This window comes from Amblyomma mixtum, chromosome 5 (genome assembly GCF_055824585.1).
Source record: "Amblyomma mixtum isolate Tamu chromosome 5, ASM5582458v1, whole genome shotgun sequence".
Classification (NCBI taxonomy): domain Eukaryota; kingdom Metazoa; phylum Arthropoda; class Arachnida; order Ixodida; family Ixodidae; genus Amblyomma; species Amblyomma mixtum.
The window spans coordinates 121,396,849-121,412,948 of NC_143016.1; the positions used below are offsets into that span (position 1 = coordinate 121,396,849).

The following is a 16,100-nucleotide window of genomic DNA, read 5'->3' on the forward strand; positions in this document are numbered from 1 at the left end:
CACAAGGAGCAACGGCACCACGTCCCTCTGCGTCTAAGCCACTTCGCTTCCATGCTCGGCCTCGTCGGACGCTCTGGCTTGCCGCGTGCTTGCGTGTTCACCGTGGTGGTGCACGACCCTGTACCTTCACTGCGGCCGACGTATGTATAAGAGAAACGCACGCGCACACGAATTTGCGGGTACCACTCCAGCGCCGACCACTCTAAGCGCGAAATTGATTTTTTTATCCGGATTCTCTGTTTGTCGTCCCTTGTTGTCTTTGAGCTGAGCAGCTCCCTAGATTCACTAAAATATACCTGTCTTCAAGAGACCCCGAAGAGTATTTATCTTTTGGGTGCTAGTACTTCTAATGAGCATAATAGATACATAACTATCGAAGGACTGACATGCTCCCTAAAACTAGAAAAACTGAAAGAAGTGCATACTTACTGCGAAAGTCGAAGGCCTTAAAAAGCTCACGCACTATCTTGAATCCGTATATTGGTATGTTGAAGGGTCTGGCGAGGCGAACATCGAAAATTATGGCTTACCACTCGGTACAGAAATTGCGCTTTTCTCTAGCAAGAATTTCGCCCTGCACTTTCTGAATTAATGGCTATGAGTTAACTTAGGTTGGTTGGTTTACAGGGTTTAACGTCCCAAAGCAACTAAGGCTATGAGAGACGCCGTAGTGAAGGGTTCCGGAAATTTCGACCACCTGGGGTTCTTTAACGTCCACTGACATCGCACAGTACACAGGCCTCTTAATATGCCCATAATACAGAAGTATGCAGGTATCGAATTTTCGCCTACGAAGCAACTATGAATACTTAAGTGAGGTGACAATCAAATTGAGTTTTGCAAATAACTTTCACTATAAATGCTTGTAGTGTAAATTGAAGATGAAATTCTCTGCTGGAAAAAAAATGCCGTGAGAAAGACATTCACTTCAAAAGTTTTGCAGGAACCGTCAAACACAATTGCTCTGAGGGAAATGTTAGTAACAAAAATATGCTATGACATGGTAATTAAGTGACAAACGAGAACACTGAACTGCGCCATAAAAACACTGACAGGTGGCCCGCATATTTTGCATGGAGGCAAGTTCTTTTGGTCGCTAGTTCCTTGAGTTACTGAAAAGAGGCATTCGCTGGATTCCTGAAGCTGTTAGGGACGTTCCTTCCTAAGGGATGACACGGAGGACCATTGCAGGCGAGACGCAACAGTGTAGTCGGTATTAGACACCTTTAGCATACCGTGTACCGTGTTACCGTTATAGTTTCCGCAGTACCAGGATCCCAGCCACTGCCAGTGAGCAAGCGCTGATTGGTCCCGATGCGGCAGGCGTGCGTGCAGCTGCCGGGTACATGGCGCCATCTGGCGCCCTCGAGGTGATCTGCGCATGCGCATTGGAGGTGGGCGGGCTCCCGGTACTCCGGTACCGGTAACGGTAACACGGTACACGGTATGCTAAAGGTGTCTATTATACCTCCCGCGCTGTTTCGGGACACCTAATGTCTAAGCACGAACTTGGCTATCCAAGACGCAGTTTCGCAGACACGGAAAGGCAAGTGCGCACAGATGTCAATTCGGAGAAAATAAACGAAAGTGAATTTTATAACATGCTCGGCAAATTTTGTCGCTTCTGAAGCTTGCCATAAAAAGCGTGCTATTTCCGATTTTCCGAATCAAGCGCATTTAACGCATGCTGACCGGGTCAAAATGACAACTTATGGCTCTGCGCTAGCGGACTCTTCGTGCAGCATTTTGTCGAGTTTAATGCTTGCCAATACATCGCCAAAACACCTTGCTTTATCGCCTATCCACAAAATAGATTCGGAGGCTTCAGTTCCGATACAATGGCTGTGTAGAACATATACGAACGATTCTCGCAAAGATGCTAGCACATGAGCTACCCTTGCAAAAAAAAGTGCAGCGTGCAGGACAAGGCTAAGGGCGCGTAAGGAGGTTTTCGTTCTGCAAGAAACTTGGCGCAATAATTCCCGGCAATCGAAAAATCAAAATAAATATCTGGAGAGCTGAAAGAGCGAGAAAGTAAGGGTGGTTAAGGTAGTCATCTAGTCTGCCATGTGCCATAAACCACTATATCACGCTGACTTCGTGCTGCTTACGAGCATAAATATCCATTTTTTTTATATAGATGAAGGTGCAGTTTGAGGAAATACAACTTACAGCCTGCTTTTTACGTCCATGTACGCCCAGACGAAAACAGAATAAGGTACATCTGAAAGGAAAGGAGTCAAATGCTACACCTTTAGGCACGACACTGTGACCTCTATGAGGATTTTTTTTTTGCATTGTTTTCGCAATGTTTGCAGTATAACAGTTGATATCAGTAAACGAATTCAAAGAAACACTTATACCTAACTTACACGCGGAGCCAGAGTATAGCGCCGTTGCGGCACATTTGTAACACCACCATCTTCGAGTACCAATTTCTGCTTCCCGGAGGCGCCAAAAAAGGCACAGAAATGTACAGGAGAAGTTCGAAGAGAGGGTAGACAGCGTTGCTGTACTTGGTGTAATTACGAACGAAGACAACATAGGTAACTGAATTTTTGCTAGTCCGAACGTCAGTTTTAATGGCCGGGAACGCTTCATATGTTCTAAGTGCTCGTTGAGTATCAGTAAGACATTCAGGAGCGCAGATTATGTTGTTAGAGGAGACACCAATCCTATTCCTAGCGTAGTGCACTACCTGGAACGAAAGCAGGCAAACTGACCAATTTTTGTACTTCATCTCCGTATTGCTGTCTGTGGTTAATACCGACAGAAGACATATTTGTTTGAAGTCACGCAATTAGAAAACGTGATTTGCAGGCCTAGACCAAAAATAGCTTTCTTCAAGCATAAACGGTCATATTTGGTTACAATACGCTGAATCCATGCAGCCGAGAGACTTGGGTGGAGCACCAGAGTCGGCGCCTGCTGCTTTTTCGACTTCAGCACGTTGATTGAACCGCTAATACGACTTACAAGGTAAGCTTCAGAGTAAGTGCCAACCGCAGGTAAGTATCCATTACCACTGTTCTGACGGGATCCGGGCTGAGTAAAGATATAGGTGCAGCCATCTTGCCATTCCCGCGGGCAAACAGTGTAGCTTCTTCCTGTCTATACTCCCTATTCGGGGAGAAGATAGTGTTTGCAATTCACAAAAGAGTTGAGACGATGGGAGTCTCGTGGCGCACTGTAACGACTGGACTAGATGCTTAGGCAGCGGCCGGCATGTGTTGGCTTCCAGCGCACACAAACCTCCAAGTCATGCTTTGTTATTACCAGAACGACAGGGAACGGGAAGATGTTGACCATCTCTCAACCTACTGTAAACTGGAGCGGTGCCCTTGTGGTAGAGCGCCCACCTCGCAAACGAAGGTGCAGGCTTGGAACCCCAGCGCCGTCGGGCACCCATCGGTTTTTGGATGCGTACAAGATTTTCCCAGGCCTGATGCTCGGCTTTTCTGGAGTGAAATGTTTCGGAAAACGACCTTCGGTTAAACCACTGCGGTAATTGCTGCCAACCCAAAGAAGGGGTTAATGAATGGAAGACCCTGCAGTCCGCTCAGTAAAAGTTCAGTGTTTATGACTGGTGTCGACGGCTGCTTCTGCATTAAAAAATATTCCGATCTGAATAACTTCCTTCCAAATATCCACTCGATCGAAGCAGCGATCCTATTGTAGGTAAAACTACAAAAGGACAAAACTACCGTTCTTTGGCGGGCTGGTAAAAAGAAAAGAAGACCTGAAGCTTCGTGTGCTTCCCAGTAGACACATACAGGCCGAAACCTAAACATCCACTTTTAACATCTAGCGAACCAGAAGTTTTTCGCCGCCTCATATCCTTTATCGAGGTTGAAGACAATCTGCTCCAGAAAAAGAGAAGGAAAGAAGCAGTTCCCTTGTTCGCTGATCTGCGGAAGAACGGCTCTACCCGTAGCTTTATTAATCGCGTATTCCGTCGCCAGGCTTTGACGGCAGAAGAAAATCAGTCAGCAATAGAGGAGAACACACGCTCACTTCGTGCTATCACGCGTGAGTGGATGCCAGCGAAGTGCTGGCGCGCATTCTACGAAAGCATTCTGCGAAAGCAACATCAGCATGGCCCACAAGCCTGTGTCAACGCTTGGGTGCTTTTTAAAGCGGCCCGAAGGCCGCGCTCCCTAAACTCAAACAACTAAACTCCCTAAACTGAAACAACCCGCAAGGCTCCCTGCGACGTATAATTGCATATAATTTTCCCGGCCATATTTCCAGTGTACCGGGTACACGAACACAGCGGGAAGATGTTTCCTTAGTCCGACAAATTAAGCTGAAAAATGGAAAACTGACTGAAAGGTTCCGCCGAATGTTACAACTTACAGAGCGTGTTCTTGTGATGGACGTAAAGTGGCTCGTGAGCGAAGGTGTGAAGAGGCCAGCTGCAAGAAATAGACCCCGGTTATCAGCGCTCAAACTGCACAAACAAACAAAAATGAAAGGAGAAAGCACACTAAGTACGAGGGCACTAAGCATGTCGGTGGCATTCCGCCGGGATGCGTCAGTTTCTGCTCTTAAAGCAAGCGCTTTGGTACTCTACAAGCCTTGGCAAAAACGCTATATTTTCAGCGCATCGATCGCGATCGGCGAGCACTCCATCCCCCCCCCCCCCCCCCTTCCCCCCCGTGATTAGCATACGCGGGGATCCGACCACAGCTGCACAGTAAGAGCCACAGGAGACAGCTATATGCGCCTTCACGCAGCTCCTCGGGGGTTTGTGCGCATGCGCAGGGAAGTGAGGAACAGCTCCTGCTTTCCATTTTGCCAGCTTCGTCTCTCCTGCGCTACAATACGCAATCAGTGCCTGGAGGGACGCAGGGAAGCGTAATTAGCGCGTCAATAAACGGCCCATAGCGAGCCAAATACCTTGCGTTTGGAAAAGCACTACCTGATTTAGGCCAGGTAGACACATACTGCCCGCAACCTAAACTTCCACTTTTAACATCCAGCGAGCAAGAAGTTTTATTGCGAAAGCAATACTACTTGCACTTTCACGCCTTTGCCGTGCCGCGGCGGTGACTACCATTGACCTTCATTTGCGAAAGAAATACTACTTGCACTTTCACGCCTTTGCCGTGCCGCGGCGGTGACTACCATTGACCTTCATTTGCGAAAGCAATACTACTTGTACTTTCACGCCTTTGCCGTGCCGCGGCGGTGACTACCATTGACCTTCATTTGCGAAAGCAATACTACTTGCACTTTCACGCCTTTGCCGTGCCGCGGCGGTGAACACCGTTGACCTTCATTTGACCTTGATTGCATTAGATTGGATTAGATTGGATCGGATTGGATTGGACTGGACTGGATTAGAAGAGATTAGATTAGATTAGATTGGATTGGAATACATTGGATTGGATTGGTTTTGATTTGATTTGATTTGATTGGACTGGATTGCATTGTATAACCGATGCATCATCACGTCTAACCACAAGCACCACCACCAGCTAAACTACCAGCTGTACCATGGCGTTGGTACGAATATTGCTTTCGCAATTACCGGGCTTAACCAAGCTAAGCCATAGCGAATTTTTTTGCCGCCTCATCTCTTTTATCGAGGCTGAAGACAACCTGCTCAAGAAAAACCAGTTGCACAAGATCCATTTAAACAGAAACTCCGCCAAAGCGCTACTCAAATTTTCTCGAAATTTTTGCGGTACTGTCCGCGCAGTTTTCTGGTTCTTTGTGCAAAACTTCGCATCGGGGCAGCGTTTGGTTGGTTGCCAAACAAATCTTAAAATTTCGAATTTCTTGCCCTCAGTCGAAGACATTTCTATGGGTAACTTTTGACGTGTAACGTCCCTGGATGAACGGCGACTATATTCGCTCTCCGTTTGCTGACGAACAAAATTTCGAACTGGCTTTTGGTCACTTCAGACATGTAATGACCCAAGTTCTCACTTGCAGTCGCCATTTTGGGAAATCAACGCACACAAGATCGCTTTTCTGACAGCATCCCCGACGTCATAGTTCTTAGCGACCTCAGCGTCTGGTTGAAACCAGATTTCGGTTGCAGTTTCCTGGTTCTTCCTCTATTTAACTACTGCAGGCTGGCATTTTTAAAACACGGTATTTTGTACCACACGAGGGCACTCTGTTCAAGAACCCCCTGGAGCTGGCTTTTAAAAATACGCACTTTCAGGTGCCCACCCACGCAGTCTAGTGGGGCTCAAGATTCAGATATAAGGTTTATGACTTATCGGTCAAAATCTGTCTTTAACCGACCGTCGACGAGGAACTTACCAAATACGCATATGACCTGAAAACATCATCGGCAACGCATATGACCTGAAAACATCATCGGCAGTGCCTATATTATCAGGAAACAAGCAAAAATAAGATTTCTTCAAAAGTGGGTTCCCAACCCAGGCCGCGACAATTCAGTGGACGTCACCGCTGCAATGCATAAGTGATGTCACGCATAAGTGACGTCGTGATAAAGTGATGTTATCGGACCAGAATTGACGTTAGCTAAACAGGAAGTGATGTGGTGGCTTCGTTAAAGCGACGCTTTCTATGTATGCACATGTTGGGTGGTCTTTCCTAAAGGCCTTCATCCTAAAACAGTTGACCTAAAGAGTTTCACTCGAAATGTCCGGATGGTTTGGCTTATGGGGTTTAACTTCCCAAAGCGACTCAGGCTATAATAGACACCCGGAGTGAAGGGTTCCGCAAATTTCGACACCTGGGGTTCTTTAACGTGAACTGATATCGCAGAGAACACAGGCCTCTAGAATTTCGCCTCCATCGAAATTCGACCCCCGCGGCCGGGTCAAACCCGCGTCTTTCGGGGCAGCAGCCGAGCACCATAACTACTGAGCCACCGCGGCGGACTCCGAAAGGTCTTTTCTGACATTAGTACTAGTTACTAACTACTACTAGCTAGTAAACAAATATAGTTGACAAGTTGCCCACGATGGCACAAAACTAATTTCACACTCACAGCACGTAAGTAGTGTGGAGTTCACTGTAATTTTGTCCCAGCCGAGTTTAATTTCTTCAAGATGAGGAGCATTCCGTGCTCAATAGTGTGTCAAGGCACATCATTAAGTTCCGCTTTGTTTTTTTTATTATTACGTGAAAAAAAGTTACTCTGTCTCTAACTGCAGTACATCCCGAATCAATATGAAGGGGATCAGACTAGTGCAACGTACTCAGATATAATGCTTCACAGGAGTTTATGTTAAGAAGGAGTCCGAACAGAATTAATGCATCAGATTAGTTGGCCCCGTCGTCCTTGTTTCCTCCACGGCAGCTTTTTTTTGAGCATTAGGAACCGTCTTACCATAAAAAATATTGGTTTTTACTGGTTAGATCGACGGCAATCACTAATAAATTGCCACTACCTGTATTTGTCAGGAGCAATTATATCGATGTCATTCAGAGCAAAATACACACCAAACAAAAGAAAAGCACACACAAAATGAAACATGGGTGGTAATAGTTTCACGCTAAATGAGATTAATGTACTGGCTGAAAACCAATTAACTCATCCGTTTACTCTTCCGAAGGATCTCCCGGGAGCTTTTTAAGTTCTTCGCATTTAGATCGCCCTGAAACTGCACCGAATCAGAAACAGGTAGGATGGGCACAACGAGTAACAAGAGAACTATTTTACAACCACTCTATTTTGTGGCCGGAGTGCGCGTCCCATAGATCACTGCCTCAGCCCCGACATCCCCAGAACAGCGGCACTCCCCGTAAATCGTCAGCCTTATTCGTTGATCCCATCCCCTTTCGCAAATTCAACATTCCCTTCTCTCTATCACTTTCATCCCTCTTGCCGTTCAGCCCACCCTGAGGCCTGCTCAATTTGACAGAGAAATTATTACCCGCTTTCTAGCATAGCTTATACATTATCGCGCGGAGATTACGAAGCCGCCACGCGGTCATCGTCTAGAAATATTTGCGTACAAGGATATAGGGCGCGACAACATACCGAGTAGCCATCCCCCAGCCGCAGCCGCAAGATGCTTGAAGGGGGATTACGTGTGTCACTCCTGCTTTGCAATGAGTCGACGGCCATTTAGAATTGGCACTTACGGCTTTGTGTCCGTACTTGCTATCTGCCTGAGCCATAAAAAGTACTTTTTCGTCAACAGAACACCTCATCGACTGAAAGAACCGCCGCAGAATGAGATGGTGAGCTTTATGCACCTCTAAAACGATGCAGCGACCGGCATTTCCCACCCATCATTCATCGCGCATGTGCTGACACCGTTATGTACACCACTGAAGCTGCTACGTCAATAGTCACGTGCAAGCGCCAATCAGCTTAATAAATACTGATGAAAAGGGAGTTTGTACGAGTCAGGTATAGAGCTGTTTAAAATATAAAGTAAAATTGATTCAGTGTGAATCAAATGCGGGACATTCCGCTTCGGCTTGCGCCGTCAAGTTCCACGCCGTTCAGCTGCTCCCTTGACGTATTTTTGAGTAGGCGAGCAGGATAGTGGTGCCGATACGGGTATTTAGCGTAACGAAGACTTGCACAGCATAGGCTAGAGTTTGAATCCTTAAACTGTGAAGATTCCCCGCCGCGGTGACTCAGTGGTTACGGCGCTCGGCTGCTGACCCGAAAGACGCGGGTTCGATTCCGGCCGCGGCGGCTGAATTTCTTGAAGGCGAACTTCTAGAGGCCCGTGTGCTGTGCGATGTCAGTGCACGTTAAAAAACCCCAGGTGGTCGAAATTTCCGGAGCCCTTCACTACGGCGTCTCTCATAGCCTGAGTCGCTTTGGGACGTTAAACCCCAATAAACCAAACCAAACCTAAACTGTGAAGATGTCTTCCAGCGAGCGGTTTCGACGTCGGCTGCATACTAAGCAGTTTAGAGACGACTGCATGAAGGAATGTGTCTCCTCTAAATCCTTCCTGCTCACACGACCGTGTGAACTAGTTTGGCCATTCTCGGTGTAAACAAGCTTCTCGCAGCTTCCCATTAATGAAGATCCGAGCCCTCACCGAGCCCTTGCACGTATGTCTCGCATTCATGTACTACGAAGCCACTACGAGAGAAGCATAAATTGCCCATGGTGCCACGACGACACGTGATCACAATGTGCAAAGCCGGAGATCTTTACTAAATTAAATAACGCCACCTGTGCCTTTAAAATGGGGCAATTCTTTCCAGCAACCTTTGCTTCCACATCAAGAAAAGTCACGTGATAGTGCAATATTGAATCTAGCGCGATTCCCTCCAGTCGTGGAGCTCGTGTCGATATCGCTTTCCGCTCCGTTTTTGGGTCCACACAGGAGCCACTTAAATCGACACGGTAAAATGTTAATGGCACTAGCGGGGCACTCCCGGTGAATGCATGACATATTACTCACCTGGATCGAAGCTTGTATATTTGGGCTCGTGCTTCTTTCAGGTATGTCCTCCAGGTATCAAACCCTGAGTGACTGGGGTTAAACTGCATATCAGCGCAAAGCGATTAGCAACATTACCAGGTAAGGAAAGTGAACTTGAATACAAAATGGGAGAGAAGTGAGTTGGTGATACATAGTCAGGCCCCAGAGCGGAACAGTAAGGTGAGAAGGAGCTACAGAGAACGTGCGCTGACTTACAACTCGCCTTTTTAGTGAAGAAAGGCACGTAGATATATTCAACTGGGCAAACAGCGCTTACGACAAGGGATTGACAACATTGCACACGACGTCACGACCTTCTAAATAGCGCTACTTCTTTAACCTAACTTCATGCACCAACTCGCCTGCTAAAATACCCTCTTGCTCTTGGAAAGTGTATTTCCATCCACGGGCGAACATCAAAAAACAAAGAAGAATTCAGACAACACAAAGCACGTGTTTATACGCCGAAACAAAAGATGAGTTCTTAATCGTGCAGTAATACCGAGGGCTTCGTTATGCAAGTTTTTTAATGTGGTAGACTTCACAAATCTCTCTTCCTTGTGGATATGTGGGTGGGTTGCGTGCGCGCACCGGGTTTAAAAGAACAAATTGTAACATTCGTTTAGCCGTGCGTTAGCATACCGCCCTTATTTGTAGAAAGGGATTCTTGGGAGTCGCTATGTCCCATTCAGTCACAATTTATGATCCCTGTGAGGAAAACTTCAACTTTCTCAGGTTTTTATTGTAAGGAATATGCCCTGACAGCGCAAAAAACCCAATACTCTCTTATGAATAATTATGCGATTTTTGTCGAGTCTCGATATCTTTAAGTCACGATGCTACACCTTTATCCCCAGTTTGATGGGACTTGTTTCCACTCATTTATGCACGAACTAATTACCCCAACAATTCAAAATATTTTATTGCTTTTGAACACGCAAATCTGCGCAAACGAAGCAATCGTATACCCTCTGGAGCCTAGCTTAATCGGTTGGACACCACGCCAAAGCTTTAAGTGGCGTAATTTTTGCATCCCTAATTGCACCTTCTAAAAGCCTTCTCTTGGTATAAACCGCTATCATATTCACGCTGTAATTTGACACGTTTGCTGCCATTTTGTAGTCCATTTTTATCTGGAGTAATTGCCTGAATAAATCAAAAATATTACTAATCTTCATCGTCTGCGGCTACGAGAAAAACAAGGTGGATACGTAGCAATGGTCCTGGCGGCGCAATAGTGCTTACTCTGGGTAAATGACTTCTCTGAATGGGAGAAGAGGAAGTTTACGCGGAGGAATAAGCAAGATGAACCACATTCATTGCTACGTATCCGCATTGTTTTGCCTCTTCGCAGCCGCAGACGATTAAGATCGCTAATAATTTTTATTTAATCAGGTAATTCCTCCAATCAAACGCAATATGAAAAAAATTGACCACCAAATGGTACCACATGCGTCGAATTACAACATGAATATGCCAACAGTTTAGCCCAGAGAAGCACTTTAAAGGTGCAATTTGGGAGGCAGAAATCACCCCAGTTAAACATTGGGCCCGCTGGACGAGGCTAATTCCAAACTGTTCCAAAAAAATTCGTAGGGACACTTAATCACCTGTTACGTGTGGCAGTGCGATACCACAGAGCCTCGTTGTGCGCCCGTGTGCTCTGAGGCTGTGCACAAATTTCATTTCGTAGACAGCCATGCATGTGATGTTGGACGGTTCGACTCCCGATTGATGACTGACTCAAGTCGTGACTAGCAATTCGGTACTACATTTCACGGAGTTTGTGCCTCACCAGTCCTCCACCTATGCGACAATTTGGGAGCCCGTAAACTTTGTGCGAGAAACACCTTTACGTTCAAGATGTAGCGTCCGTTAGCGGGGTATTCATATCAAAGGAAAGGCAGGGAAAATATTTGATTATAGCAGTTGGAAAACCTTGCTTCCCAGCCCTAAGACATACTGTCCGCGATGTAGAAGCCACCTACAAAAATCGCACTGCCTTATCTCACAGGTTTTCAAAGAAAAATCTGTGTAAATTAAAAACCACACCTGGTACACAGGAGACAATTTAATCTTCCAGCGAAGCAAAGCAGAATATCAAGACCATGCTAGGAACAACCACTCATCAAAGAATGCGATTGCAGAACATGTGCAGACCACCGGCCACGAGAAAGGATAGGCTGTGATGAGGTGGCAAGCATGGCACAATAAATTAACACTTCAACTAGAATACATCTAGAGTCATTAATCATTCTAAAGACGTCAGACATATTGAGCAGGCAGCATCATCATCAGCCAGACTACGCCCCCTGCAGAGCAAAGGCCTCTTCCATATCTTTCTAATTAACCCTGTTCTTTGCCAGCTGCGGCCACCGTAGCCCCGCAAACTTATCAATCTCATTCACCCCCCTAACTTTCTGCCGCCCTCTGCCATGCTTGCCTTCTCTTCGAATCCACTCCGTTACTCCGTTAGGACCAGCGGCTTCTTGCCTTCGAATTACATGTCCTGTACAAGCCCATCTCTTCCTTCGCATATCTACAGGAAAACATGACGGAGGATCCTTTAGGCTACAAAGCTCTCCTTTTTCTGAGACAATCTTGTTGCGAGCAAAAGTACCGCACGGCACCCGGAACGTCAACGTCATTTTCGTTTGATTCTGACTTGTTCAGTGACCAAAGTTTCGCCTTTGTAGTTCTTGTAATGCCCCCCCCCCCCCCTCCCTCCTATCCTAAGTGGATTAAGGCAGCGGACCCCCTCGACCAGGGTGACCGCGGCGGCAGCGGCGAAGGACGAAAACATTAGCAGCGGCATTAGCAGCGGCGGAAACAGTGACGGAAGCAGCAGCGACGGTGGCGGCGTCAGATGGCCGAGTCTACACTCGGGTCGCCGGACGACGGAGTGGTGTCTGCGCGAGGTCAAGCTGTTGCTGTTAATTGAAAGACGGCTGTGTCCTCGAGAGAGGTCTCATGTTTTGAACATCCGGCGGGGAAGAATGAGGATGTTCATTCCCCTGCTGGTAGACTGCGGGAGATTCATTTCCCGCAGTGTTTGATTACACAGCCTCTACCCCTTCCCATCTACCGAGCTTCGAGAGAGCGGGACAGCCCAGCACCGCCCCTGCCGTGGGTGGTACCAACAGTGTCCACAACTGCCCATCTGATGGGACGTCATTCTTCGAACTTTATTCTCCAGTAAAGGGTCTGGAGAATCATCATCATCAGCCTGACTACACCTACTGCAGGGCGAAGGCCTCTCCCATGTCTCTCCAATTAACCCTGTAATTTGCCAGTTGCGGCCGCTGTATCCCCGCCAACTTCTTAATCTCATCCGCCCACCTAACTTTCTGCCGCCCCCTGCTACATTTGCTTTCCCTTGGAGTCCACTCCGTTAGCCTTAAGGACCAGCGGTTATCTTGCCTTCGCATTAAATGCCCTGCCCAAGCCCATTTCTTCCTCTTGATTTCAACTAGGATGTCATTAACCCGCATTTGTTCCCTCATCCACTCCACCCTCTTCCGATCTATTAATCATTTTCCTTTCCATAGGTCGCTGTGTTGCTCTTAACTTAAGCTGAACCCTCTTTGTTAAATACAGCTGTTGTATACTTTATGGCGAATACGAAGCCTATTTAAAGGGGCGTTGTTTTGTGACCGGAGCACTCCCGTTGGTGAAGAAGCTTCCTTACACTGAGAATCATTCTCAGTGGCCCTTTTTGTAAGTAATGTAAATACTGTGTATAAAGTTTTCCTTGTTTTCTCTTCTTAACGACACCTCCGACTTCCTCGTCCCCTCCTCCGGCCCGACCACGCTACCCGATCCCAATACCTTGCTATAGTGTATGGGCCCGCCAACCTCGTTGTCCTACCTTAGCTTTTAAGGAAGGATTTTGATACGGGAGAAGTTAATTTCACATAAAGAATGAGTTAGACCAGTATTTCTGCAATGTTGTGAAACATTCCCAGCTGATTCCGAGAGCCAAGAAAACAAATCAAATCAAGTATAGGGCCGACTACTATCGAGGGGCAGCAGTATTGCTGTCAAGATCTCGAAATAAACAAGAAATGTGGATAAAAAGCAATCAAAGCGAGTAGTCTGCAGTCCGTCAGTTTTACCCAAGAATTATGTCTCCTAGTATTTACGGTCGTGATTGGTCGGAAATGCAATGCAATACCATTGCACGCTCTTGCAGTTTTATCATGCAGTGTAAAACCCTGAGCACTTGTACTTCTTGTTTTTTTTTTTAATGCGCGCTGCGGGCACCGATTAAGAAAAGTGAGGAAGGATATTGTTTGTTTGCTGGCAGTTTTTGTTTAGGCGTTCTGCTTCATTTGATTGACTTCTGTGCTTCTTTGTTTTTTGTCTAAAAAATTTCCCTTGTTTGGCTGGCGGTAGTTTGCCGCCCTAATGGAGTGCCGTGTTTGCGTTGTGACATAGTTATTGTTCTCAAACACTCAAGATTTCCGTTTGAGAATTTTTTATATCAAATTCTACTCTGTTTTGACAGCACTCAGATTCTCATGTCAATTTTTGATTAAGAGTGAAAGAAAATAACATTCAGCAAAAGTTGTTGTTGTTCTCTGCCGTGCTGCGTGCGTAGACGCATTTTCCTGGGGTACCTCAGTATGTGCTCCCCCGTACTGTTGGAATAAATAATTCTTCCAATAAGACTAACGGCTCCAAAAGGACTCCGTTTTCATCATTACAGCATTTACTCGCATACAGCTTGACCAGTTTTCCTCTTTTTTCAGAATTGTGATCGCCAATGCCCGCAGTTAACCATTACGCGAGCAACAGCTAAGGCAGGACTCGAATTCGATGTCGCCGAGAAGCAAGCCACATGTTAAAGAAAGCCGGAGAGGAGTAATAACACCCGGCATTCGATGGATCCGTGGAGTATTACTGCCGCTAAGGTACGATATCGGCGACGCTGCGGAGGTTGGGGGTCTGCTTAGACTGAGGTGAAGACGTTTATGTCTCGTGCGTTCTGTAGCGGGCTACTCGGTACAAAGTGGTGAATTCACAACTTCACTGCTCCATCGTATTAGGTGGCCAGCCTAATTATTGCGACGCAGCTTCATTGGGTGATGCACTATTCCGGTCGCCAGGACTGAATATACTGCGGCTTGTAGTTTTGATTGTCGAGCTATAGACGCTGGAATTTTTTTGTGATAGCGTAAGGAGCTCGTCGGACCATTTTTTCGTTGACGCAGTAATGTCACACCGCATTCTAGACAGCATGTTGTGGCGTTTTAGTGTATGGGGGTGCCGTGATGCTGTTTACGGCAACCATATGTGTGTGTGTGAATAATATGACCTGTCATGACATAAACCGGAAGTTCCATCAACAGGAAGGAAGTGACTGATTCTATGTGTGTCAACTTCGTAGGAATCTTATGGCAGCCATGACTCATGACAAAGATCGGAAGTGAGATCACCAGATGAAAAGTGATGCGTCCTCACGCCGACGAAGGGGAACAACTTTTTACTTCCATCCGGTAATTTCTTCTAATTTCTAAATAACTAAGCAGCACGTAAACACGTCTGCCATGCGCTGGTGTCGCGAATTGACACCTGCTCTGTTCCAAATGCGACGATCGGCGGAAACACGTGAAAAAGACTGTACTCACCGAGCGTTGAGATAGTGTTTTCAAAAAAGGACTTGCATCGCGGTCACTGAGTTTCCAGGGGTAGAACAACTCGAAAGTGACATTTCCAAGCTGCGGAAAAAAAGAGCACGTATTCTGTTACCTCATCCTATCCCTTTCGTCCCGACTTGCGCACGCGCAAGCAGCCAACTGTATAACATCAACATCATCCGAAGCAGCAGGCTCACTAGGCTAACTGCAGGACGAAGACATTTGCCGTATCTCTCCAATTTAGCCAGTCGTGTGCCAGTTGCGGCCTTCTTGTCACCGCCCGCCTAAGTTCCTGCCGCCCCCCGCTGCGTTTGCCTTCTTTTGGAGTCGAGTCCGTTACCATTAACGATCATCGGTTATCTTGCTTTCGCTTTGCACGCCCTGCCCAGGCACATTTGTTCTTCTTGATTTCGAGTAGAATATCATTTACTTCCGTTCGTTCCCTGACCTACACTGCTCTGCTCTTGTCTCTCACGCGATAACAATCATTTTCCTTTGCATAGTACGCTGCGTTCTCTTCAATTTAGACTGAGCCATTCTTGTTACCCGCCACGTTTCTGCTCCATAGGTGCGTACCCGTAGGATACACCTATACCACTGCTAACCCACGTGTTTCACCTTGGAAGTTTACATCTCCATCCCATTCCTATTCTTCAAGGTATCTTGCTTTCGTCATTGCGATCTGTTATCACTAGCTACCCGTTGTAGAAGTACTCCCTTACCACTTCCAGAGCACCTCTACCAATCGTAAACTGGCGTTCCCTTCCGAGACTGTTGACCATTACTTCAGTTTTCCGCACATTAATTTTCAGACCCACCGCTCTGGCTTGCATGATCAAGACATTCATCATACTTTGAAACTCATCCCCTGAGTAACTTCGCAAAGCAATTTTGTCATCCATTCTCACATTACAAAGGCACTCTTTACTAACTCTTATCTCCAGCCGTTTGCATTACAGGCCTCTGAACACCTCCTGTAAACAGGCGATGAAAAGCATTGTAGAGATGGTGGCTCACTGCTGACAGCCTTCCTTATTGGAGTGTTATTGCTGACTTCATGGAGCACGATGATGTC

General features: G+C 46.6%; 1 protein-coding gene across 1 annotated transcript in view; it reads right to left on the reverse strand.

The window, feature by feature from the left end:
* The window catches only part of LOC149343543 (endothelin-converting enzyme 1-like), a 39,846-nt gene that overhangs the window by 13,150 nt on the left and 10,596 nt on the right, over positions 1-16,100 (reverse strand). Inside the window, exons 5-9 of the mRNA XM_089547003.1 lie at positions 15,017-15,106; positions 9,366-9,448; positions 4,357-4,415; positions 2,173-2,224; positions 430-497 (exon numbers count right to left, since the gene is read on the reverse strand). Of these exons, the coding sequence (XP_089403129.1) occupies positions 430-497; positions 2,173-2,224; positions 4,357-4,415; positions 9,366-9,448; positions 15,017-15,106 (352 nt within the window). The remainder of the gene's footprint in view (positions 1-429; positions 498-2,172; positions 2,225-4,356; positions 4,416-9,365; positions 9,449-15,016; positions 15,107-16,100) is intronic.